Source organism: Bos javanicus, chromosome 6, assembly GCF_032452875.1.
Source record: "Bos javanicus breed banteng chromosome 6, ARS-OSU_banteng_1.0, whole genome shotgun sequence".
Classification (NCBI taxonomy): domain Eukaryota; kingdom Metazoa; phylum Chordata; class Mammalia; order Artiodactyla; family Bovidae; genus Bos; species Bos javanicus.
Window position 1 is genome coordinate 58,593,520 of NC_083873.1, and position 27,785 is coordinate 58,621,304.

The 27,785-nt window shown below is 37.4% G+C and overlaps 1 protein-coding gene across 5 annotated transcripts in view; it reads left to right on the forward strand.

Annotated features, from left to right (window-relative positions):
- The window catches only part of KLHL5 (kelch like family member 5), a 93,169-nt gene that overhangs the window by 15,547 nt on the left and 49,837 nt on the right, over nt 1–27,785 (forward strand). The window contains exons 2-4 of one of the 5 annotated variants that reach the window (XM_061419939.1): nt 9,622–10,098; nt 11,224–11,322; nt 26,853–27,035. In XM_061419939.1, coding sequence (XP_061275923.1) covers nt 9,716–10,098; nt 11,224–11,322; nt 26,853–27,035 — 665 coding nt within the window. In that variant the 5' untranslated portion in view covers nt 9,622–9,715. The remainder of the gene's footprint in view (nt 1–9,621; nt 10,099–11,223; nt 11,323–26,852; nt 27,036–27,785) is intronic. The other 4 variants (XM_061419940.1, XM_061419941.1, XM_061419938.1 and 1 more) reach the window with 4 other exon arrangements.

Here is a 27,785-nt window from a genome sequence, read left to right on the forward strand (position 1 = left end):
TGGAAGAGGGTGTTTGCTATGACCAGTGCATTTTCTTGGCAAAACTGTATTAGCCTTTGCCCTGCTTCATTCTATACTCCAAGGCCAAATTTGCCTGTTACTCCAGGTGTTCCTTGACTTCCTATTTTTGCATTCCAGTCCCCTATAATGAAAAAGACATCTTTTTTGAGTGTTAATTCTAGGTCTTGTAGGTTTTCATAGAACCAACTTAGCTTCTTTAGCAGTACTGGCCAGGGCATAGATTTGGATTACCGTGATATTGAATGGTTTGCCTTGGAAATGAGCAGAGATCATTCTGTCGTTTTTGAGACTGCATCCAAGTACTGCATTTCGGACTCTTCTGTTGACTATGATGGCTACTCTATTTCTTCTAAGGGATTCTTGCCTGCAGTAGTAGATATAATGGTCATCTGAATTAAATTCACCCATTCTAGTCCATCTTAGTTCGCTGATTCCTAAAATGTCGACATTCACTCTTGCCATCTCCTGTTTGACCACTTGCAATTTGCCTTGATTCATGAACCTAACATTCCAGGTTCCTATGCAATATTGCTCTTTATAGCATCGGGCCTTGCTTACATCACCAGTCACATCCACAACTGGGTGTTGTTTTTGCTTTGGCTCCATCTCTTCATTCTTTCTGGAGTTATTTCTCCAGTGATATCCAATAGCATGTTGGGCACCTACCGAGCTGGGGAGTTCATCTTTCAGTGTCCTATCTTTTTGCCTTTTCATACTGTTCATGGAGTTCTCAAGGCAAGAATACTGAAGTGGTTTGCCATTCCCTTCTCCAGTGGACCACATTTTGTGTATATATATATATATATCATATATATATGTATATGTGTTAGTTGCTCAGTCATGTTGAACTCTTTGCAACTAACATACATATATAAGGATACAGTATCCTTCTTACTTAACCTATTTATGTTAATATTAGCATTTGTATAGTCACCTCCGCTTCCCGCATAGTTCAATCAGTAAAGAATCTGCCTGCATTGCAGGGGACTGGGGATCGTTTCCTCGGTCGGGAAGATTCGCTGGAGAAGGAAATGGCAATGTACTCCAGTATTCTTGCATGAAGAATCCCATGGACAGAGGAGCCTGGCAGGCTACAGTCTATGGAGATGCAAGAGTCCGACATGACTTAGCGACTCAACCCCCATAGCCATCCATGTTTGAAAATGTTGTCATCTTTGACCTCTTCCTATCCATTTGACATGGGCATTTTATAAGGCCCGACCCTGTAGTAGGTTTTAACAGCCACTCCCCTTTCAGATCTCATTGCCTCTAGCCAAGGTTACTATCCTCTTACCTCAAAGAGTTTTCTAACTGATTTTCCCACCAATGGCATCTTCCCTTACAAATCCATTCTTCACTTGCCAAATTAATTTTTTTGAGGCATACTTCAAAATTCTCAACTCAAGAACCTCATCTTTTCCCAAATAAAAGACATATTTACTCCTTGATAATTAGTAAAGGTTTCATTGAAAACCCTCTTCTGCTGTATTTTAAGACCTTTCAGATGAAGGTGTGTGCCATTAATTTTGGAGAAGGAAATGGCAACCCACTCCAGTATTCTTGCCTGGAGAATCCCATGGACGGAGGCCATTAATTTAGTCATTTATTCTTTGGTCTAAATTCAGGAAATGTTTGAATGTTGTGCACTATACAAGTTGTTAGGAGTATAGTGACCCCTGCCCTGATGAATTTTGCTATTTTCTCATCTTTGAGTTCTTTCTACATATAGCACAGTTTATTGAGTTTATATAATTACAGGATTCTTTTTTACCTTTATAACGTTTGCTTTTATGAGTTTGGAAAAGAGGTACAGAGTATCTACTATATTTCTGAAATTAAAGTTAAAATGAAATCTCACATCTTTCCTGATCTAGGTACTTAATGAACATTTTCTGATATCATACATTTTAAATTTTTAGTGGAATTAAATGTCTTCAAATTGTTAAAATAAGCCAAATTCTGATAAAAGACTTAATTTAACAGTTTTAAAAGTATCCTAGAATTACCAAACTTTAAAAGTTTCTTTGAAATCATATGCTGTAACTTATTTTAGTTGAGAGGAAAACTGGGGAGGTGAAGTGCTGCTGAGTTAGTACAGTAAATTAGTTCTTGATGTGTTTTATGCTATATATATTACTGGTATATAAAACATATACCATATATATGTTTTATGACATATGTATATTTAGTATATATTAAAACTATAGGAATAGATTCATTAAAATTGATTATTCATAAAACAAGCACTGTTGTTTGTGAAAACTCCATGTGCAGAGAGATTTGTGTAATAGTGATTACCCATATAAACCAGTTACTGGATGACTATAATTTGAATTGCTGAGTGAAGCCTTAGCTTTGAAAGCCACACTGTTGAAGTGAGCTCATCAGCAGTCTTATCTTAATGACATCTCAGTGTTGCTATTGTCATATTGAATAACTTCATCTTATAAATTCACAAACTAACATTTGAGCAGTTTTGAAGCAGAAGTTGCATGTGGATTCTTTAATTACATTTTGAGAAATGTATTCATACTTGACACATCTGTTTTAAACAATGTGTGACCCTTTGTATCTCAACTTTAAGTAAAGCAAAGTTATTAAAACAAGAAAGAGTTACAGTATAATTTGATAATCAATTTGAAAAAAAGTGTTACATCGATCTGAAAAGACATTTGTTGTTTAGCCAATAGATGTCAAAGTGATAAAAATTTTTATACCCGGAGAACAAAATAGAAAAAAAGAAATTCATAGAGTAATATGTTGTGAATTTTCCTAAGTTGAAAAAATACTAAAGAGGTTTTCTCACCAGCAGTAAATGTTTTCTAATGTTCTTTTTAACATTCAATTCTTAAGTTTATTTTATAATTCCAGAAGTGTACATTTCAAGTGTAAGTCTTTTATTATTGCTCTTATAGTTACTGGATTCATTCATTCATTAGAAAAATACTTATTCAGCACCTGTCTTTCAGATACTGTTCTAAGTGCTAGGTACAGCTGTGAGCCAAAGCTCTACTGCAGCTAATTTAGGGAATAAACATCTAATATGCTTGATGGTGACAAGTGCTATTAAAAAAAGGAAGAGGGTCAAGGAGATAGAGAGTGATGATCAATCTAATTTTTATGTGTAACCCTTGCAAACCATTTTAATAATTTAAGTGTAATGACTTTTAATGTGTATTGATCTTTCATCAGTAATTAAGAAGTACTTCTCATCAGAATTGGATAAATTTTTGAGTGAAACAATATGATATTGTATAGTAAAATTTACTGTGGCAGAAGAAAAAGTCTTATTTAAATTAACTCTGAATTCCATGCCATGAAAACATTAATGCCTAAGTTTACTACATATTTTTCATAAGGAAAATATTTGGCCCAAGAATTCAGTGTTAACACTGGGAAGTAGTCCTATAGACCCTTTTCTATCATGGTAACTGTAGCAAGCTACTTTATCAATAGATAACCTTTAATAGATGTTGTTAAAGTGAAGATTCTTTTCCCAAAATATATACCCAGGCTTAAGCTTAGGCAGAAATTGTTAGAGACCTAGCTATGAAGGATTTTTCAGCAAATTCTGTCTTTCAGGAGGATTTTCCAACTTTGCTTACCTAAATTCTCTACATTTGTCATTATTCACTTCTGTTCAGTTGTTCAGTCATGTCTGACTCTTTGCGACCCCATGAATCGCAGCACGCCAGGCCTCCCTGTCCATCACCAACTCCCGGAGTTCACTCAAACTCATGTGCATTGAGTCGGTGATGCCATGCAGCCATCTCATCCTCTGTCGTCCCCTTCTCCTCCTGCCCCCAATCCCTCCCAGCATCAGAGTCTTTTCCAATGAGTCAACTCTTCGCACGAGGTGGCCAAAGTACTGGAGTTTCAGCTTTAGCATCAGTCCTTCCAAAGAATACCCAGGACTGATCTCCTTCAGAATGGACTGGTTGGATCTCCTTGCAGTCCAAGGGACTCTCAAGAGTCTTCTCCAACACCACAGTTCAAAAGCATCAATTCTTTGGCACTCAGCTTTCTTCACAGTCCAACTCTCACATCCATACATGACTACTAGAAAAACCATGGCCTTGACTAGATGGACCTTTGTTGGCAAAGTAATGTCTCTACTTTTGAATATGCTATCTAGGTTGATCATAACTTTCCTTCCAAGGAGTAAGCGTCTTTTAATTTCATGGCTGCAGTCACCATCTGCAGTGATTTTGGAGCCCCCAAAAATAAAGTCTGACACTGTTTCCACTGTTGCCCCATCTATTTGCCATGAAGTGATGGGACCAGATGCCGTGATTTTGTTTTCTGAATGTTGAGCTTTAAGCCCACTTTTCCACTCTCCTCTTTCACTGTCATTACCCTTATTCAATTTGACATTTAAAATTTTTCTTGTATCAATTATTAGAGGAGAAACTAAAGAATTAAATAAAATAACAGAATTAGATCTTTTAAATATTTTAATGGTCATGTTGTCCTCTTCCTAAGTTTTAATTTTTCTTTGATTAAACTTGCTAGAAGGGAAGAGATTTTTAGAGCTAGGTCTCTAATTCTCTCTTTTTATTTCTTAATTGTTTAGTTTCACCTCTATATTATTTCATGACTCCTCCTAGAGGGGTTTTCAACTTGAATAGATGGCTTAGTGCATGTCTTTTCTTTCCTTTTAAAATAATCGATGCATTTAGAAAGTCACAGTCTTACAGTAGAGGAATTATCCCACCTACAGTGACTATCCAAACTGTCCACTATGCTTAGGTACCATCTGTTTTTCTTCTATCAAAGTCTTACTTTTTTTTTTCCAGTGCTCCCACCTACAATAATCAGTCTCACCTTCCTGTTGGATCATTCTCATCATTCTAATATATTCTATATATTTTTAAATCAACAAATACGTAGACAAAATAGATCCATTACCTTGATTCCTCTCAATTCTTCCAGCCACTGGATCATCAAAAAAGCAAGAGAGTTTCAGAAAACATCTTTCTACTTTATTGACTATGCCAAAGCCTCTGACTGTGTGGATCACAACAAACTGTGGGAAATTCTGAAAGAGATGGGAATACCAGACCACCTGACCTGCCTCCTGAGAAGCCTATGTGCAGCTCAGGAAGCAACAGTTAGAACTGGACATGGAACAACAGACTGTTTCCAAATGGAAAAGGAGTCTGTCAAGGCTATATGTTGTCACCCTGCTTATTTAACTTATATGTAGAGTACATCATGAGAAATGCTGGGCTGGAAGAAGCACAAGCTGGAATCATGATTGCCAGGAGAAATACCAATAACCTCAGATATGCAGATGACACCACCCTTATGGCAGAAAGTGAAGAACTAAAGAGCCTCTTGATGAAAGTGAAAGAGGAGAGTGAAAAAGTTGACTTAAAGCCCAACATTTAGAAAACTAAGATCATGGCATCCAGTCCCTGATGGGTAAATAGATGGGGAAACATGGTATGAAAGTTAACTATCACTTCATGGTAAATAGATGGGGAAACAGTGGCAGACTTTATTTTGGGGGGCTCCAAAATCACTGTAGATGGTTTGACTGCAACCATGAAGTTAAAAGATGCTTGCTCATTGGAAGAAAAGCTATGACCAACCTAGACAACATATTAAAAAGCAGAGACATTACTTTGCCAACAAAGGCCCATCTAGTCAAGGCTATGGTTTTTCCAGTAGTCATGTAAGGGTGTGAGAGCTGGACTATAAAGAAAGCTGAGCACTGAAGAATTGATGCTTTTGAACTGTGGTGTTGGAGAAGACTCTTGAGAGTCCCTTGGACTGTAAGGAGATCCAATCAGTCCACCCTAAAGGAGATCAGTCCTGAATGTTCATTGGAAGGACTGATGTTGAAGCTGAAACTCCAATACTTTGGCCACCTGATGCAAAGAGCTGACTCATTGGAAAAGACCCTGATGCTGGGAAAGATTGGAGGTGGGAGGAGAAGGGGACAACAGAGCATGATATGGTTGGATGGCATCACCGACTCAGTAGAGATGAGTTTGGGTAAACACCGGGAGTTGGTGATGGACAGGGAGGCCTGGCGTGCTGCAGTCCATGGAGTTGCAAAGGGTCAGACATGACTGAGCAACTGAACTGACTGATAATACTTATTGTTGACTAGTGGGCCTGTAAAAATAAATAAGAAGGATACACTCACTTTAGTTTTGAAAATATGAATTTTATGAAAGTTAACTATCTTTTCAAATTTAAAATAGACATACTTTCAACCCAGCAATTCCACTTCTGTGAATAAATTCCATAGATAACAAAAGTTTCAAAAGGATTTTTAATCTCAAAATTATTTTAATAGCATAAAACAAGTGTAAAATCAATCTGCATGCCCACTAGCAAGAAAATAGTTTAATAAATTGTGTTTTACAGTTATGAAATATTATGCAACTATTATAAAGATCATTATTTTATATTTCCATGTATATAATTTTAGTGAGAAAAGCAAAATGCCAAAAATATGTATAATGTAATCTTTTATAAAACAAAATAATAAAAACTGCTATATATGTGTATGTAAGTTTGGATATGAATTCTATAAACATGGAGAAAGATGTGAAAGGCTATACACCAAGCTATCAACATTGATTACCAGGAAGAATGAGTGGTGAAGATCAACAAAATAAGTGTCTCAGTGAAGAAAAGCATGCAGTGTGAGCCTACCGATGTAGAAGGATGGGGCAGGGCGTTGTATATACGTGCATATGTATGCATGTATGCAACTAAACCCATGATGACTACAGCAGTGGTTAAAAACTTCTGCTTGGCCTTTGTCACCAAAGATCCTAGTTTCTCTTTAATCAGAAAGCCTGTTTCAGGGGCTAGTCTCCCACCTGCATCTCTAGCCTACTCAGAAGAGCTTCTCTACTTAAGAGGTATTTATTTAATGCATTTCTCAATTCCTCTGTGAAAAGGGTCTTTGGCCCCTCTTGGGACTGGAAGCATGGTTCAACAGTTTTAACATTCACGTCTTTGGATTTCTTCTCTATCACATACTGAGAAGTGTCTGGCACCTTAGTGGCCTTTAAAGTCCATTCTTGTGTTCAGGCTTCAACCAGTCAACCAAACAGCAAAACAACTAAAATTAGTTATTGGAGCTAGCACATTGTAAATGGACTCTCTGGTATGTGTTCTCATACTGACAGATTGAATCCAATTTAAAATTTTATTTATATAAGTTATATTTATTAAGATAAATTCTTTATTTGTAATGTTCATTTAATTATTTTCTCTGCCACAATAAATAGCCCTCTTAAAAGAAAGATCTTTGTTATTTATCTTTCTACCTCTTGTGGTGCCTTAAACATGTAAATGCTTGGTAAATATTGTACTTATTTGCATGAAGACAGTGATGGTAAGATCATCATTAACTACTGCAATGGCCTTTCTTCATTGTGTGGGTCTGTACTTACAGATATTTACTATCTCTGGCCCCTGCCCACTCAGTGCCCTCTTTTGTCATTCCAACAACTAAAAATCCATGCCCCCTAATTTCGGAGTGTGGGAGCAGAGGGGTTGGTGCTACTCTTGTTGAGAACCATAAGGCTAGAGTAATTGGAGAAGCCTTTCTAAGGGGCAGCAGTGCCAGTGATAAACCGTGAAGGATGAGTGGATTTCCAAAACTAGAGAAATTGGGACACAAACAGCATGTGAAAGAGGAAGCACCATAATGTAGGCTCTGAAGTGGTGTGTCCATGTTGGAAAATAGTTAGAAACAAAGTTGGATAGGTAGAGTGGAGTTAGAAGGTTGTGGATAGAAGGAGTCTGGCAGACGTGAAGAAGAGGGAAAAGTACTATTTCATACTGTAATGCATGCTGCATACTACTGCCAAATTAACTTTCTAAAAGCATTGCCCTCTTCAGCAGTCCACTTAACATTGCCTGCCTTTGGCCTGTGCTCAGGACATTTTATGTCATCTTATGCATGCAACTTTGTCTCTTACTACTCCTTAAAATTAATTAGGAATGTCTGATTGGCTGATCAAACTGATAGCTCCCCCTCTTTCTTTGTCAGTATGCTCACTTCATGCTTTTATTGATACATTTCTTCCTGGATAAAACCTTTCATCATTCTGCCTAGGCAACTTCTTCCCATTCTTAGAAGCCTTCTCCCTAATCAGACTGACCCATAGCACTCCACACCATGCTGATATCTCCTTTCTCTGTCTCACAGTATTTATGGCTTGTTGTATGCTGTTTGGCACAGAATTGTATATGGCTTTTCATGCCTCTCATTCTTATGTCTCTGAATAATTTTTATTCGCCTACTAAAGAGCTGTGTAAGGTTAAGGTACATGCCTCACAATATTTTGTAAGTCTCCAAAGCAGCTTTGCTTTTTTTTTTTTTTTTTTTGGTCATTTGAAAGATATTGGGCACCCTGAAAGCTCAAATTCTGTGTTTGTACATTTGTAGGTAACAAAATGTTAATACTGCAGCATTATAGTGTTTCTTATATTTAAGTTGTTATTTTTTGTTTCAGTACTCAGTTTAATTATTTTTGAGGGTAAGAACAAAGATGTATATTGGTGTCCCCCACAATGCTTGGTAGAGTGTCTTGCTTACAGTTACCATTCAGTATTTTAAAATTTGATTGTATTTGATAAGATTTTCATTTGCTTTATCAATGTGCCTCAGGTATAACCATGTTCAGACCATTTGTTTTGTCAACAACAGAGGATACCGTTAGGGCATTTGTACATCCAAGAAAGAATCCTATCCCAGTCCTAGGTATCTTTCTTGAGCCATATTTTCCTTTTGCTAAGTAGTGTCATAGAAATTTGTCTACTGTACTAAATCAGAATGGCACAGTCATAATTACAGAGCCATACTGACTTCAGGTTATTTATTTGAAAAAGAGTAAGTATTGTCATATTTTGATCCTTTGTAGTTTCCAAACTTTTTCTTTCTCTTTAGTCTGCTCAATATTCTTTGCTCAAATGAAGTCCTACCCAGTATTGTACTATATTAATGAAACACGCTCCTTTCCTTAAGGGAGAAAATAGAAGTGGAGAGCAGTAAACGGGAGCCCCACCTTTGTGTTTCTCCTCCTTTCTCACCCCCATCCAGAGTACAGCTTCAACATCACTATAACTCATCTAATTTAAAAATGCTTTCTAAAAAAGTGATTGTGAAATTTCATTTAGGAACTTAGTATAAAAATAGAAATATTTTAGTTTTACAGTGATTTTTAAGTACAAAGGAAAATGCTGTGGAATACATTTCTTGTTTCAGCAATAAAAGAGTTAACATACTAAGCAGCAGAGACAGACACTGCAACGGGATAGTGCTTTCTGTCTCTGTCATTTGTGGTTTAAGAAAAGGGGGTGGTGTTCTGCATTTAAAAGGACTTTAATGAATGCTGTCAGTGTTTGTGAGAGCTAATGGTCAGTAAGGGGAAGGAGAGCAGGGGAAAGTCTAGCTGCTTCAGGATAGGTGGATGAGAGTTTGCTCTGATTGAACGGAATGTTCCACCGTGTTTCCTCTTTTTTTCATTGTCCTTTGTTCTTTATAATCTGATATATTGGTATAAAAGTAAATGTAGATATATATGTGAATGTGATTTATTTTCCTTTCAATTTGTTTATTGTGTACAGCAGGGCATATACTTCTCTTGTCTTGGTTGGATGCACAAATCTGTGTGCAGTGCTTTTTGCCCGTTGCCTAGACGATCACTTGGTTTCTCTGAGGATGTCTGGTTCTCGTAAAGAGTTTGATGTGAAGCAGATTTTGAAAATCAGATGGAGGTGGTTTAGCCATCAAGCATCATCTCCTAATTCTACAGTTGACAGCCAGCAGGGAGAATTTTGGAATCGAGGACAGACTGGAGCAAACGGTGGGAGAAAGTTTTTAGATCCATGTAGCCTGCAATTGCCTTTGGCTTCAATTGGTTACCGAAGGTCCAGCCAACTGGATTTTCAGAATTCACCTTCTTGGCCAATGGCATCCACCTCTGAAGTCCCTGCATTTGAGTTTACAGCAGAAGATTGTGGCGGTGCACATTGGCTGGATAGACCAGAAGTGGATGATGACACTAGTGAAGAAGAAAATGAATCTGATTCCAGTTCATGCAGGTTGATTATTTTTTTTACTGTTAGAAATGGGGTGTGGGGGGATATTCTCTATACTGTTTAAAACAATTTAGTATTGTTGTTTAAAATCTATGATTATACATATACATGCCTCTCTCTCTGTGTGTGTATATATATATATATATATAATGGTATGTAATGTGGTTCTTTTACTGGGTTTTTTTAACGTTCTAATATTGATTTTAATTCTAGAAAATTATAAAGACAACAAACAGCTTTCATTTTGAAATATCTTGTGTTCCATATATAGATCTGGCTCTGCCTTGAAAATAATATATGGTAGCAGTTCTATGCATCATGCCTTGTAGTTTGCTTCATTCATGTACCTTCTATAGTCTTATAGCAAAACTATAGGAGACATTTCTGGAGTACAAAAAATTTTATGACATTTCAGTTTGCAACGGATTATAGTCATGTTTTAATTTTAGTTAAAGGTTTTACCAGGAGATGCACATAGTAGTTGCCAGTAATTTTTATTTACTCCATTGTGGTTGTCAATAATATTTTTCTTATGGTTATTTCTCTTTGTCCTGTGTTGCAGCCCTCTTGACTAATACAGAGAATACAGTAGCACGTCTCTTTCTAAGATGACAGCTACTAATTCCTGTTACCTTCACTTCACTGAAAATTGTGCTATTTAGGGAAATGAAGGATATTCCTTCAGGAAAGTATAAGGGAACATAGAGGAGCTAGATGTGGTCAGCTGGTAAAAAGGGGGCAAAAAGAAGGGGAAATGAGTTTGAAAATTAAAAATTGGTTAAATTCATATGACTTTATCCATCTTCACCCATGGAGCCAGGCTTTACTTTTGAAATGAATTTTCTTCTTAATCAGTATAAACTACTATCACATCTTAAGAAATAAGTTAGAGCCTGAAAGTCACCCTTCTGATTCATCTTCACTCAAAAATATTTAAAGGCTTATTTTTCTAGATTAATTACTGGATCCTTTTTCTTTTAAAATTTCTCTGCAGGTTTTGATAACACTTGTAATTTGTATCTTGGTTATTAATAATATAGGCATCATAAGAGATGGAGACAAAATGAGTTCATATATTCAAGTATCTCTTACTCGGGGATATTTACCACCTTCTCTTCTAATCTTCAGAATATGGAATTCTGAACTGTGGTGTTGGAATAATAACAAATATAGACCAGTCATCTATGCTCATTTGTGTAATGGAGAGAGGGGAATATCTTTACATAGGTAACTAGTATATTTAATTTTTAAAAATTTAATTAGTTCATGATTTAGCATTATATTAAGAGAATAGAAGCCACTGATAATTTTCATATGGAGATCATTTGAATTAATATGGTTTCATTGTTTTGTGTTTTCTTTGGATACTTGTTGCCATAAAAGGCGTGATTTATTTAGTAAAAGGTTCAGGGTTTACCATTTTTGTGAGAAACCAAAGAGTAATCATCTTTGCATTTGAAAATCAATATAATGTATCAAGAATATTTTAACAAAATTAGAGGAAAAAAAGGTTCATTCATTTACCAGCATAAGTTATAAAAATCTTAACATGTGTCTACTACCTGGAGAGATTATACATATGTGAGGGAGTATAAAATTTATATACATGTATATAATCTTACATTACACACACCTGGGTCACTGTAATTTACTTCCTTACAGCAAAGGTAGTTTGCAAAGCTAATGATTACTGAAATTAAGTTACTCTGTTCTTTAGTATCCACATTAAAATGTCATCTTGATGGGATAGTCATTATGACAGAAAAAGATTGCTTTTTTTTTTTGGACTTAGATTGCTGTGTGCATAGTTCAAGAATATATAATTGATGTTTTTATTTGTAGGAGTTATAAAAATTAGAAAATTATATTTTCTAAAATTTAAAATGAATGTAGTTGTTTTTAAAATGCTAATAGAGAAGGTTGAGAAAGTAAATAGTAAGGGAATAAACAGTTCACATCTGCAGTGATCAAACTCTAAATTATTTCAAAAATAAAATGTACTTAAAGAAAATGTCTTCGATTTTTAGATATGAGAGGAAATGTGTCAAAGAAATTTACTATTCCTGGTGGCTTAACATTTCTATCCCAACATCTTTCTGCAAAAAAAGTGGAAATCATTTTAGACTTTAGAAATGTCATTTGTGTGTGTACTTTTACTTTTCCATTTTTCTCCAGATTAAATGTATCTAATTTTCATATCCTTCTTCAATCCTCCAGCTCTAAGTCTTTGATCTTCATCATGAGGATACATTTATTTGCCGCCAGCTTTTTGATTAAGTGAGCAATCTCTCTAGGTGGTTGGCCTTCTACTGTAAACAAATCAAAAACTATCACTGTTAATGTCAAAAGAAGTTACACTGACATTCATCAAATTTTGTATATAACTTGGGAATAGTTCTTTTCCTTACATAGTACTTGCAATAAAATATATAGCAAACATTTTATTTCAGTATACCATAGACGGACATGGCATGATGGGGAGACATATGATATACGTTTCATCAGTTCTATTCAAACCTGCCTGGCTCTTCAACTTATGGTAATTTCTGCTGTCTCACATCTAAGTGATTTAAAAGTTTCTTATCTTTTAACTGATCTTGTGTCTGTAGCTTAGCCACTTTCTCTCCAATGTCGTTACTTTGTTATTAAAATACAAACTTTGATTCTTACACCTTGAGGAATTTTAGGCCCTGAGTAACAGAATTGTGATCTTTTGTGTGAGCAGTAGGTTTCTATGACTGTAACTCAAGATGAATTTTCACCAGGGCCAGTCAGGTTTACATGATAACTCGTCATGGGACCATAAGATAAATACAATTTACACTGTATTTGATTGGCCAACTTTGAAATTATGGTATTTTTACATAGTGAAGAAATTTTCATTCTCTCAACCTTGTTTATAAAGTTAAACATTTTTTAAATCAGATTATTTTTTAATTTATTTAAAATAGTAGTAGTATTTAAAATACTACTGTATTTTATAAATATCCCAATAAAATAATAGCTAATACTGACTGGGTATTTAATATCTGTGAGACACTGTTACTGTATTACATCATTTAGTCTTCACAGATTTCCGAGTTAGATTGTCACTATTGTCATTCTAACTGTAGAGATGAGGCCAGTGAGGCACGGAAAGGTTAAGTAACTTGCTCAAAAATAGTAAGTAAAATGAAACTGCATTTTTAAAAAACTAAAGTTTATATTAACACTTTCAGATTTACAAGAAAATTACAGAGATAATGTAGTGAGTTCCTATATATCCCACACCCAGTTTTCCGTATTATTTCCCTAACAGTTATTAACATGTTCGAATATGGTGCATCCATTACTGTGAACCAATATGATACATTATTATTAACTAAAGACCATACTTTATTCAGATTCCCTTAATGTCTAAATACCTAAAGTTCTTTTTCTGTTACAGGATCCCACCTAGAATACCGATTACATTTAATCATCGTATATCCTTAGGCTCCTCTAGACTGTGACAGTTTCTCAGACTTCCCTTGTTTTTGATGACCTTGGCAGTTTGGGGATTAGTGGTTAGGTATTTTGCAGAATGTCTTACTCAGTTGGGATTTGTCTGATACTTTTCTCATGATTAAACTGGCGTTATAAGTTTTAGGGAGGAAGACCACAAAGGTAAAGTGCCATTTTCATCACACCCAAATCAACGATAGATATCATCAATCTGACTTACAATTTTTGACCTTGGTCTCTTGGAAATAGCTACATTTTGAACCCAAACCATTAACATGTAAATTTCATGCACAAATACCAGTAGGCAGTTCTCTGTGACTTTTCCTTTAATCACTGAGTTCACTTTGGATTAACATAATACTGATTCATTCTAACCAGTTTTACCTTCTCTCCTCAACTGATTTTCTCAGTGTTCAGTTCAGTTCAGTTCAGTCACTCAGTTGTGTCCGACTCTTTGCGACCCCATGAATCGCAGCCTGCCAGGCCTCCTTGTCCATCACCAACTCCCGGAGTTCACTCAGACCCACGTCCATCAAGTCGGTGATGCCATCTAGCCATGTCATCCTCTGTCGTCCCCTTCTCCTCCTGCCCCCATTCCCTCCCAGCATAGCCACCTCTGACTGATTTACAGGTATAATCTCTTGACAGCCATTTACCCACAGTCATCGGATCCATCGTATTCATTGCTTGCTATTCTATTTCAGCAGATATCCTTGAACTCTTCTGTTCCTTGGTCTGTTGATTTGCCTTTCTTTGACTCATCTTGAAAACATTTAGGCCCTTCTCCTCTCCCAGCAAGGGGTTATCTTCATAATATAGCATTTCTCAAGTGCTATCCCTTTTTTCTTGACCCTTTTTTTTTCTCATTAGATGAAGCATTCTTTATTTAATAGAGGTCTAGATTAGGACAGATCTTAATAGGAGCATAAATTTTAAACCCAAGAATTTATGTAGAACTAATTGAAAGTAACTAGCAGTGTCTCTTTCTGTTGTTGACCCTTTTTAATGTTATGTTTTTATGTCAAACATCTTCTTGTTTGAACTAGTCTATTAATTCTGATTCATTTTAAAATTAAAATCTTATACGTCTCCACATGAAAAAAACCTTTGCTTCCAGAGATGGCAAAGAAGTTCTGCTATATTGTACCTATATCAAGAAAGGATGTATTGTAATGTCCTCCTCACACATAAACCCAAGTCATGGATTCCCTTGACATAAGCTATAGAACCTTTCCCCAGAAAACCCTCTGTATGTGTGTGTCTGTATGTGCATGTATGTACACACACATGTTAAATATTTCATACAGGGTTCAGTTCAGTTCAGTTGCTCAGTCGTGTCCAACTCTTTGTGACCCCATGAACCGCAGCATGCCAGGCCTCCCTGTCCATCACCAACTCCCGGAGTTTACCCATACTCATCTCCATTGAGTCGGTGATGCCATCCAACCATCTCATTCTGTCGTCCCCTTCTCTTCCTGCCCCCAATCTTTCCCAGCATCAGGGTCTTTTCAAATGAGTCAGCTCTTTGCGTCAGGTGGCCAAAATATTAGAGTTTCAGCTTCAACATCAGTCCTTCCAATGAACACCCAGGACAGATTTCCTTTAGGATGGACAGGTTGGATCTCCTTGCAGTCCAAGGGACTCTCAAGAGTCAAGGGATCTCCAACACCACAGTTCAAAAGCATCAATTCTTCAGCACTCAGCTTTCTTTCTAGTCCAATTCTCACAACCATACATGACCACTGGAAAAACCATGGCCTTGACTAGACAGACCTTTGTTGGCAAAGTAATGTCTCTGCTTCATAAATCCCCTAAAGCCTATCTTTACATTGTATCAATCAGGGTTCTTAGTTTTAAGCAACTGAAACTGACTGGCTGGTTTAAACAGAATAGAAATTTATTGGAATCATTAGTTCCCAAAAAGAATTAGCTTAGCAAAACGGCTAATGGGTTCTAGAGTTGCACAACTGACCTTTGTAAGTCCAAATTTTTAAGGCAGAGGAAACTTTTATGACACTTAACTGCTTATATGTTCATCCATTTGTAACTAGACAGTGAAGTTTTACATTTTTAGAATTGGATAAATTAGGCATGAAAAACAGTGATACAGACATACACACAATCACTCATATGCACAAAGATGTATAATTTGGCCATTTAACTTTAGGGAGTATGTTAGTAGAGAATAGGCTAAGATGATGTAACAAAGATATTCAGAAATGTAGTGTCTCAAATAAAATAGAAGTTTATTTCTCTGTCATCTCACAAATGGGCAAATGGCTCAGGGCAGACAGGTAGTTCTGCTACCCAAGTTCCTTCAGAGACCTAGGTTCCTTCCATACTCTTTCTCCATCCCATAGGGCATTATTCTTTCTTTATGGTCAAAGCTTCCTAAGCTCTCTGTCCACATTCTAGCCTGTGGGATTGAGCAAGGAAAGAACAGGGAGGACATTAAGCTATTAACACAAATTACAGATATCAGTTCTGCGCATGTGCCATTGTTGAAAACCTAGTCACATGGCTGCAGTGAGTAGCTAAGGAGGTTCAGATGTGGTCTCTGCCTGGGTAGCTGTGTGTCCAGGTAAAACTCACTACTGTGGTGCATGTGAAGAATGGTTTGGGGATTATGATCAACAGGGTGCAAGAGGTGAAGACAGCTGGATAGAACTCTTCAGAATCCTTTTGATCTAATTTTTGATGAGTTTTTTTCGATATTGTGTACTTTTTTTTTTTTTTTTACCATTGAGACATTAGCAAATAGAGATAAGCAGAAATGAAAAAATAAAAATCACTAATTACCCTACCACCTTGAAATACTATTAACAATTTGAGAAAGTGTTCTTCCAGTATATTTTATACGAGTATAGAATAAAAATATGTTTTTAGAAGTGATTTCACTTTCACTTTTCACTTTCATGTATTGGAGAAGGAAATGGCAACCCACTCCAGTGTTCTTGCCTGGAGAATCCCAGGGAAGGGGGAGCCTGGTGGGCTGCCGTCTATGGGGTTGCACAGAGTCGGACACGACTGAAGTGACTTAGCAGCTGCAGCAGAATAAAATCTGAATTTCATTGTGCATACTGTTTTGCAACATTTTTGCCTTGACTTACTCCTTTCCCTATTTGGAACCAGTCTGTTGTTCCATGTCCAGTTCTAACTGTTGCTTTGTGACGTGCACACAGATTTCTCAGGAGGCAGGTCAGGTGTCTGGTATTCCCATCTCTTTAACAATTTTCCACAGCTGCTTGTGATCCACACAGTCAAAGGCTTTGAAATAGTCAATAAAGCAGAAGTAACATGTTTTTCTGGAACTCTCTTGCTTTTTTGATGATCCAACAGATGTTGGCAATTTGATCTCTGGTTCCTCTACCTTTTCTAAAACCAGCTTGAACATCTGGAAGTTGACGGTTTACATACTGTTGAAGCCTGGGTTGGAGAATTTTGAGCATTACTTTGCTAGCGTGTGAGATGAGTTCAATTGTGTGGTAGTTTGAGCATTCTTTGGCATTGCCTTTCTTTGGGATTGCAATGAAAACTGACCGTTTCCAGTCCTGTGGCCACTGCTGAGTTTTCCAAATTTGCTGGAATACTGAGTGCTGCACTTTCACAGCATCATCTTTTAAGATTTGAAATAGCTCAACTGGAATCCCATCACTTCCACCAGCTTTGTTCATAGTGATGCTTCCTAAGGCCCGCTTGACTTCACATTCCAGGTGTCTGGCTCTAGGCGAGTGATCACACCATCGCGATTATCTGGGTCATGAAGATCATTTTTGTACAATTCTTCTGTGTATTCTTGCCACCTCTTCTTAATATCTTCTGCTTCTGTTAGGTCCATACCATTTCTGTCCTTTATTGTGCTCATCTTTGCATGAAATGTTCCCTTGGTATCTCTGATTTTCTTGAAGAGATCTCTAGTCTTTCCCATTTTATTGTTTTCCTCTATTTCTTTGCCCTGATCATTAAGGAAGGCTTTCTTATCTCTCCTTGCTATTCTTTGGAACTCTGCATTCAAATGGGTATATCTTTCCTTTTTTCTTTTGCTTTTTGGTTCTCTTCTTTTCACAGCTATTTGTAAGACGTCCTCAGACAACCATTTTGCTTTTTTGCATTTCTTTGTCTTGAGGATGGTCTTGATCCCTGTTTCCTGTACAATGTCACGAAACTCCGTCCATAGTTCTTCAGGCACTCTGTTTTATCAGATCTAGTCCCTTTACTCTCTTTCTCACTTCCACTGTATAATCTTAAGGGATTTGATTTAGATCATACCTTAATGGTCTAGTGGTTTTCCCTACTTTCTTCTATTTAAGTCTGAATTTGGCAATGAGGAGTTGATGATCCGAGCCATGTCAGCTCCTGGTCTTGTTTTTGCTGACTATATAGAGCTTCTCCTTGTTCGTCTGCAAAGAATGTATAATCAGTCTGATTTTGGTATTGACCATCTGGTGATGTCCATGTGTAGAGTATTCTCTTGTGTTGTTAGAAGAGTAGAGTGTATTTGCTATGACCAGTGCGTTCTCTTGGCAAAACTATTAGCCTTTGCCCTGCTTCATTCTGTACTCCAAGGCCAAATTTGCTTGTCATTCCAGGTGTTTCTTGACTTACTACTTTTGCATTCCAGTCCCCTATAATGAAAAGGACATCTTTTTTGGGTGTTAGTTCTAGAAGGTCTCGTAGGTCTTCATAGAACTGTTCAACATCAGCTTCTTCAGCATTACTGGTTGGGGCATAGACTTGGATTACCATGATATTGAATGGTTTGCCTTGGAAATGAACAGAGATCATTCTGTCGTTTTTGAGATTGCATCCAAGTACTGCATTTTGGACTCTTGTTGACTATGATGGCTACTCATGGCATCTGGTCCCATCACTTGATGGCAAATAGATGGGGAAACAGTGACATTTTATTCTTGGGGGCTCCAAAATCACTGCAGATGGTGACTGCAGCCATGAAATTAAAAGACACTTGCCCTTTGGAAGAAAAGTTATGACCAACCTAGACAGCATATTAAAAAGCATAGATATTATTTTGCCAACAAAGGTCCGTCTAGACAAAGCTATGGTTTTTTTAAGTAGTCATGTATGGATGTGAGAATTGGACTAGAAAGAAAGCTGAGCACAAAGAACTGATGCTTTTCAACTGTGGTGTTGGAAAAGACTCTTGAGAGTCCCTTGGACTGCAAGGAGATCCAACCAGTCAATCCTAAAAGAAATCAGTCCTGAATATTCATTGGAAGGACTGATGTTGAAGCTTAAACTCCAATACTTTGACCACCTGATGTGAAAAACTGACTCATTGGAAAAGACCCTGATGCTGGGAAAGATTGAAAGCAGGAGGAGAAGGGGACAATAGAGAATGAGTTGGTTCGATGGCATCACCAACTCAATGGACATGAGTTTGAGTAGGCTCTGGGAGTTGGTGATGGACAGGGAGGCCTGGCGTGCTGCAATCCATGGGGTCGCAAAGAGTCAGATGTGACTGAGCTACTGAACTGAACTGAGCTGAAACATAAAATTAGGGGCTTTCCAGATGGCTCAGTGGTAAAGAATCCTCCTGCCAAGCTGGAAATGTGGGTTTGATCCATGGGTTGGAAAAATCCCTTGGAGAAGGAAATGGCAACCAACTCCAGTATTCTTGCCTGGGAAATCCCATGGGGCCACAAAAAGTCAGACACAACTTAGCGACTAAACAACAACAAAATTAGGTCACAAAAGGCAGAAACCCTACTCAAACTGACACGCAAAAACTAAAGTTTTTGATTCACAGAAGTAAATAAAAGCTCAACTTGTGATGAATCCAAATACTCAAATAATGCCAGAAATCCTTTTTTTCCTCCCTTTCTAGATTCTCTTTTCCTCTGTAATGGCATTTCCTCATGCAGGCTATCTGTGTGGTAACAAAAAGCCGCTAGCAGCTCCAAGCTTACTTTTTATCAGCTTAGCCTCCTCAGTGGAAAGAGAGTGACTCTTTTCCAAGAACATCAACAAACAACTTGAAACTGATTCTCTCTGGCCTTGTTTGGCTCTCATATCCACCCAACATGACACTCCTATTGGCCAGGCCTTGGTCCCTTGCTCACCTCTGCCCAGTGGGAGGAGTCACCTCTGCCCAATCCCTGAGAGCTGAAGTAGGGAATGTGTGGTTTCCCAAAAGGGAGAGATGGATCTGTCACTGTAAGAAAGAATCCTGGATAGGCAAAGGCAGTACCCAGTGAAACAACCTGCTATGGCATTAAATGTTCTTCTGTATCTTTTTAAATGGCTGAATCATTCTATGCACAGGCAAAACTTGTGGTTATTTAACCAATATTTCCCTGTTGGAAACAACCTGTGATAAGCCCCTCTCCTCTACACCCCCTAGCTAGATCTCTGCATACAGATGACTATTTCCTCTAGATAAAGCTCCAAGGGAGTGCACATTTTTTAGGGTTTTTGATCTGTATTCTCAGTCATTTCAGGAACATCGAGTGTGTACATACTCCTTCAGTCACGTCCCACTCTTTGTGACCCCATGAACTGTAGCCCCACCAGGCTTCTCCATCCATGGGATTTTCAAGGCAAGAACACTGGAGTGGGTTGCCATGCTCTCCTCCAGGGGATCTTCCCAACACAGGGATCGAACCTGCATTTCCTATGGTTCCTGAATTGCAGGTGGATTCTTTACCCACTGAACCACCTGGGAAGCCCTTCAGGGGTGTTAACTATTTTAATTCTCAGCAGCATTGCATGAGAGTGCCCCCTGGCTCTTCTCCTTCACACTGATTATTGTTTTAGAAGTTTTGATTCTTATATAAACAACATTTAACTCTCTTCCCTACAGATATTCTGGCCACAGGACCAGCAGAGAATGCCTTAAATTAAAAAACATTTCTCTTGAGAAGGGAAGAGGTGAAGGTCGTCTTTTTCTTCGCCTCTTGTCATTTCCTCTGTATGCACCTCGCCTTGTCCTCACCTTAAAAGAGATGACTCCAGTTCCTCTTCCTCGTTACTCATCTCAACTCCCAAGTTACTCATCTAAACCCTTAGAGTTTCAGTAATCAGATCTCACCTGTTACTTGTTGCCTTTCCAGACACTAGCCCATACTGATCTTTCCTTTCTTTGTATTCTGATACCAGTTACATTCCAATTGGGAATGTACAAGATGATTTGTTGGAGGCATGGTAAAATATGGATAATTGGAATGTGTTTATTTACATTTTATCGTTTAAATCTCTATTTTTTGTTTTATAATATAAATAATTGTATGATGATATATGTATATCTTTTATAAACTCAAATGTCTATTGGGGCACATGCTTAAAAGTATACTGTAAAGGATATGCATAAAAATTCTTTTAGAGACTGCTACCCTATACTAAGCAATTTACATTCTTATTTTACATTTGTGACTTTGAATATGTGCAAAAGATGCCAAAAGATTCATGATATAATCATTTGCACTTCGGCAAAGCCATGAAATCTGAATGCCAAAAGCTGAGGCAGGTGGCTAGGAGTAAATCACTTAGCTAGGGAGTGAGCCAGACAGACCATGAATAGAGTTTCAGTGCAGCTTTGTTTTCTACTCAAAATCATGTAGTGTATAATCCTTGGGAAGTGATTCTTAAAACTTCTTTTGAAAAAATTACTCCATTAAGAAAGCCTAATGCAAGTACTTGCCTTGTGGTCCACTGACAAAGACTCAGCTCTCAATGCAAGGGGCCCGGGTTCCATCCCTGGTCAGGGAACTAGATCCCACATGCCACGACTAAAATTCCCGCATGCTACAGCTAAGACGCAGCATAATAAATAAATACAAAAAAAAAAGAAAGCCTAATGTAAGTTCTGGTGATGAAAGTGAAGAAATCGAAATAATTTGTAATAAGAGGTAGTTTTGGCTGAGGTGCATACTGTGTGTGTGCACACATGTGGAATCTGAAGAATTGCGAGTGATTATTGTTGCTATTTACTTTTTTCTACTTCATAAAACTCAGCTCCTCAAATTCCAAGTCCTTTCACTGAAAAAGAAAATCGTATCTTCTTTGCATCCCCACAGTTTTAACAACTGGCACAGTGCTTCATCTTAAATAGTTGGTGACTTGATTTGTTTGATACTTGCCTCTTTTCTATGTTTAGGCATTTTTCTGACTTACAAATTCATTGCCTACTGCAGAGGAACAGTAAGCTAGAAATTAAATGTTTCCCTGTGACCTGGAAATATCCAGCAATATAGAGTTCATTATTCTATATTGAATGTCTGTTATAAAAGATTTGAATGCTCTCATGATGCTGTTCTTTGAAATATGACTTACCATCTTAGTAACATCAAAGAAATAAAACTAAGGGGAAATGTTAGATATTTTCCTCTGTTACCATGCAGAGATCAAGTAGAACTCACAGACAGATGTGTTTTAAATGCTCCATAAATAGCCTATTCCCAGATCTTTATATTATGGGTTAGGATGTCCACTGGGTGTGTTAAGTCAGTTCAGTCACTCAGTCATGTCTGACTGCGACCCCATGTACTGCAGCACACCAGCGTTCCCTGTTCATCACCAACTCCTGGAGCCTACTCAAACTCCTGTCCATCGCATCAGTGATGCCATCCAATCATCTCATCCTCTGTCCTCCCTTTTTCCTCCCGCCTTCAATCTTTCCCAGCATTAGGGTCTTTTTGAGTGAGTCGGTTCTTCACATCAGGTGGCCAAAGTATTGGAGCTTCAGCATCAGCTTCAGCATTCCTTCCAATGAATATTCAGGACTGATTTCCTTTAGGATTGACTGGTTGGATCTCCTTGCAGTCCAAGGGACTCTCAAGAGTCTTCTCCAACATCACAGTTCAAAAGCATCAATTCTTCGGCACTCAGCTTTCTTTAAACGTCATTTTAATCAAGAATTAGGAAATTTAGTTATAAAAATAACGCTAGGGATCATTTTTTAGGAAGGCAACCAAAGGAACAACAGTGTATAAGACAAAAGACTGAGATTACAGGTCTTTCCATTGGCCTTTGAAAAGCGAGGCTCTGCTATGAGTTGATTTACCTTGAGTGTATGTTTATTCTATGCTAGGGCTATGCGTTCATTACTTCATTTAATAATCTTCCCATGAAGGATCCTCTAAAAGAAAGTATTATGTATTACTTATCTGTATTGCTGTTGGAAGTAAAACTTAGAGAACTTAAATACTTGTCCAGATACATGGTGACAGAGTCAAATCAGCACTATGCAATAGAAAGCAATTTCTGCAATGACAGAAATGTTCTATATCTGCACTGTCCAATCTGGCAGCCACTAGCCCCATGGGGCTACTTGAGCATTTGAAATATGATTGGGTCAACTAAATAAGTGAATTTTATCTTAATTAAAATAGCCACATGGGGCTAGTAGCTACTGTATTGGACAGCACAGCTCTAGAACCTCCCTAAAATACTCTTAATCATACACCATACCTCTCCAGTTCACGTCTCCAAACCAAAGCACATAATAGGAATAATACTGACACTATAAACTACACAGACCCACAGTATTAAAAACATTTGATTAGCCAAAGATAGAGATGTTATCTCTACACATAGAAACCTAAGAGACTCCTTTTCTCTTATACCTAGCTGCTGCTGCTGCTGCTAAGTCGCTTCAGTCGTATCTGACTCTGTGCGACCCCATAGACGGCAGCCCACTAGGCTCCTCTGTCCCTGGGATTCTCCAGGCAAGAATACTGGAGTGGGTTGCCATTTCCTTCTCCAATGCATGAAAGTGAAAAGTGAAAGTGAAGTCGCTCAGTCGTGCCCGACTCTTAGCAACCCCATAGACTGCAGCCTACCAGGCTACTCCGTCCGTGGGATTTTCCAGGCAAGAGTACTGGAGTGGGGTGCCATTGTAAGGGGCAGTAACACAGTAGTAGACTTCTGTCTATGATCTTTAATTCTAGTGTCTTCTTCTTGTTAAATTATCCTCCTTCATTTTGTACTATCATTCTCCCTTCAAACCTTTAGCCTTTGCACTTACTGATACTTAGGGCAGAGGTTAGCAAAAATTTCCATTCCTTTGTGAGTGGTTTGACCAACATTCTGAATGCCTTGAGGTCCTGGCTTTGTATCCAGCTGCCTGTATGTCCTTTGTTGATTGCTTTGTGCTGTTCTGAGCCTCAAAATTTTCTCATCTGCAGAGTAAAGGGGTTGAATTAAATGACCACATAGGTTCTTTCTAGATACAAAGATTCTGTATATAATGGTTCTAATGGCTAGGGTTCTATAGTTGTATGGATATGCAGTAAATTCTTTTTAAAGTAAATTCTTAGATTATTAAAATTGTATGTACAAAACCCCAAATTTCCTCGAACAAGAAATGTTGGAAAGGTGTGCAGCTTTTCACGTGTGATTAGCCCTGTTCCTTCCTCTTTCATGTTCCTTTTGTGAATGAATGGCTTCAGTCTTCCACAGACACAAATCAGAAGCCTGTACTTCTTTTGATCCTTCATCTGAAGCAATGGGAATGATTGCTATACCCAGAAATCTCTGAATTAATTGTCACATTGAAATAACGTGTTCAACACATCATTGAAGTGGCATTATAGCAAATGAAGGCTTGAAAGCAAATTAAGTTAAAAATGTTATTTTAGAAGCACCAATAGTTGTTTGTTAATGTGTATGTATTTAAACAATTTTAATGTTTTACCATTGTGCTCATTTTGAAAATAACAAGTATTAAGTTCTACTAGTTCATTTAAAATATTCAAAGAAATTCAGTTTACACGTTTGAAGTATCTATTACATATATCAGTGTTTTGAATCTGTACATTCATCACATGCTGACTTGTATAATGTATGCATCTCTTCTCTGAAGTATATCGGTGGCCTTTAATCCATGATGTGTTAGGATCACCTATAGGGCTTTGAAAAATACAATGTTCAGGTCTCACTTCAGACCTGCTGAATCAATTGTAAGGAATGAGACCTTGAACACAAAAGCTGAAATGCTTTCCAGATTATCCTGATTCATGTCTCAGATTGAAGAACTAAAAACCTTGAAAGTTCTTAACAAGAAAAGAGATGGCTCCTTTATTAATTGGACTTACACCAACATCAAAGCTAGCCTGTAATAACTTAGTGATGTTAGTATTATAAAGTTCTGTTGTTCTTTCAGAATTAAACATTAAAGTGTGTTTTGATGATGGCAATTAATCACTCAAAAAACACTCAGCTAATTCATTGTCCAGTCATTACTGAGAATTTATTATAAAGTATAAGAAATGTGATGCAAAATATAGGAGCACCCCCCCCCAGCTTTACTTCATATGTTCTTATTCTTGAAAGAATTTGGGCTTATAAAAGCAGATGTTCAGAGACTTCCCTGGCAGTCCAGTGGTTAAGATTCCACACTTCCATTGCAGGGGATCAGAACCAAGACCCCGCATGCCATGCTGTGCTGTCACACACACACACAGAATTAGGTATTCTAATCTTCTGTCATCCTTAGATCTCTAGTCTTGATAATCATTTGTCAGTATTTTAACAATAGAAAACAACATTTTATTGAGAAATGTTTTAAATCTTCAAATTGGTATTCATTAAAGTCAACTATTTGTTTTTGCTTATATTACATTTTACCCTAGATTTTAAAATAGTTTCTAATTCTCATTTATTTATATAGGCAACATACAGTTATACAATACTCTATATGTTTTTATACTAATGATCTTAAATGTAAAGTTGAGTATTGTATATACTAGGTTTCCCAAGTCATTACACCAGTAATATTCATAGTGTGTAATATATACTTTGTAGATAATCTATGTTTTGCTTCTATTATCATTATTCACAGTTATCCTCTAAGAACATTCTTTAGGACCCATGTTTGTATGGCATTGAAACTGCGATGGGCTGGGAGGGGCTTTAGGTAGAGATATTTATTATTCATGGCCCTCCTCACTTTCAAAACTGATACATCTGAATCAACATGGGAATTCTTACGAGTAGAATCTGTATATATAATCCTAGTTATAAACACTTGTGTATATTTTGCCTCTTCCTCCATGTAAGTCCTCCATCCTCATGGTTAGAGAAAGAAAGAATGGGAGATACACATCTGCTCTTGGCCACTTTAGCTGGGAGGTGACACAGTTCATTTCCGTTATAAGACCACACCCATCTGCAAGAAAAGCTGGGAATGCAGTCTAGCTATATTCTAGGAGAAAAAGGGTTTTGGTGAACACACAGATTTCTCTGCAACAGCCCTATTTCTGCCATGATCAAACTCGCCGACTTTTGGCAAAGCAGTTAATCTCCTTGGCTTCATTATTATAAAAAAATTATTTATTATAAAAGAGTCAAAGACTTTGATAAGGTTATTAGATATTTATATTAAGAAAGTTCTCTTAAGATATAGCGAGGCTTGATTCAACAGTGCATTTATCAGAATCATAATATCCTTAAAAGTAGATCTGATGAGAAATGAGAACTAAATTATGGCCCAGTTGGTGGTTTTGTGGTTAACTGCATAACCATGGGATGTTGATTACTTGATTCAGGTCATCTTGGAGAAGGGATCTTAGGGGGAGGGAGGAAAGGGGTGGATTTAGGATTTCATTCTTAGTCTCAACCTTTTTACTTTTTCCATCAATAAATCATAATGAAAATATTGAACTCATACTCTTCACATTATAATTTGGAAATTTCAAATAATTTTTAGATACTATCTAAAATTCTTTGGATTAGACCATCAAATTTTTTTAATTTGTAATCTAAGTTATAGGTTACCCAGGCTTTTGAAGACTGACCAGAAAATCAAATGAATTATTTACAATACTGTGTTTATGACCATATACTTTGTATTGTAAACAGTTGTCTTACAAATGAACTGGGAAACATAACCCATTTTTAAATAAAGGATGGCTTGAATTTATATCTGCAAAATAGTTTAATTGCTTTCCTGCCTTCAAAAAGTGATCTCTTATACCCTTAAATATAATGTCGGAGCTATGGCTGTCTGTATGAATATAGTTTGGCGCTTCTTCAGCAGAGATGTCATATTGATCAGAGAAGAGATCTCAAGGACAGGCAAAGAATATGTGTTATATAGCTGTTGGCTAGAAGGTACCACATTTACTCACAGTGTTTGTAAGACACACAGATGATTTGATCTATCACTGATTTTAAAAGGCAAAAATGATAGATGATTACACATTAATTTTGACTGGTATTATTACTTCTGTTACATTTGAAGGTTTTAAAAGGACTTAATAGGAAAGATATTTTTAATGTGTTCATAACGTTTCAAAACATGTTCTGTTTCTTTTCAGGACTTCCAATAGTAGTCAGACGTTATCATCCTGCCATACTATGGAGCCATGTTCATCAGATGAATTCTTCCAAGCCCTTAATCATGCTGAACAAACATTCAAAAAGATGGAAAACTATTTGAGACACAAACAGTTATGTGATGTAATTTTAGTTGCTGGTGATCGCAGAATTCCAGCTCACAGGTAATTGTTTTCTAAATTTCTATATGTGTGAAATACTTCCTTGATCATTTAGTAATGTATGTTGAGGTAACTTGTTCTAATTGATTATTCAGTGGAGTGTTTTGGCAAAGGGGTATATTTCATGGACTTTCTGCAAAGAAAGCAGTGCATATGAAATTATTACACACTATGTGCTCAGTCGCTTTAGTTGTGTCTGACTCTTTGTGACCCTATGGACTGTGGTCCACCAAGTGCCTCTGTCCATGAGATTCTACAGGCAAAAATACTGGAGTGAATTGCCATGCCCTCCTCCAGGGGATCTTCCCGACCCAGGGATTGAACCTGCGTCTCTTAAGTCTGCTGCACTGTAGGCAGGTGTTTGTTTGTTTTACTTTTAGCGCCACCTGGGAAGCCCTAAGTCACTTCAGTAGTGTCCGACTCTGTGCGACCCCATAGACAGCAGCCCACCAGGCTCCCCTGTCCCTGGGATTCTCCAGGCAAGAATACTGGAGTGGGTTGCCATTTCCTTCTCCAGTGCATGAAAGTGAAAAGTGAAAGTGAAGTCTCTCAGTCGTGTCCAACTCTTAGCGACCTCATGGACTGCAGCCTACCAGGGTCCTCCGTCCATGAGATTTTCCAGGCAAGAGTACTGGAGTGGGGTGCCATTGCCTTCTCCTTATTACACATTAAATGACCCCAAAAGTGTTACTTTCCCTTTGTAGAAGCATAAAAACAAAACATACCAGCCTGAAGTTTGTCAGTATCATTTGA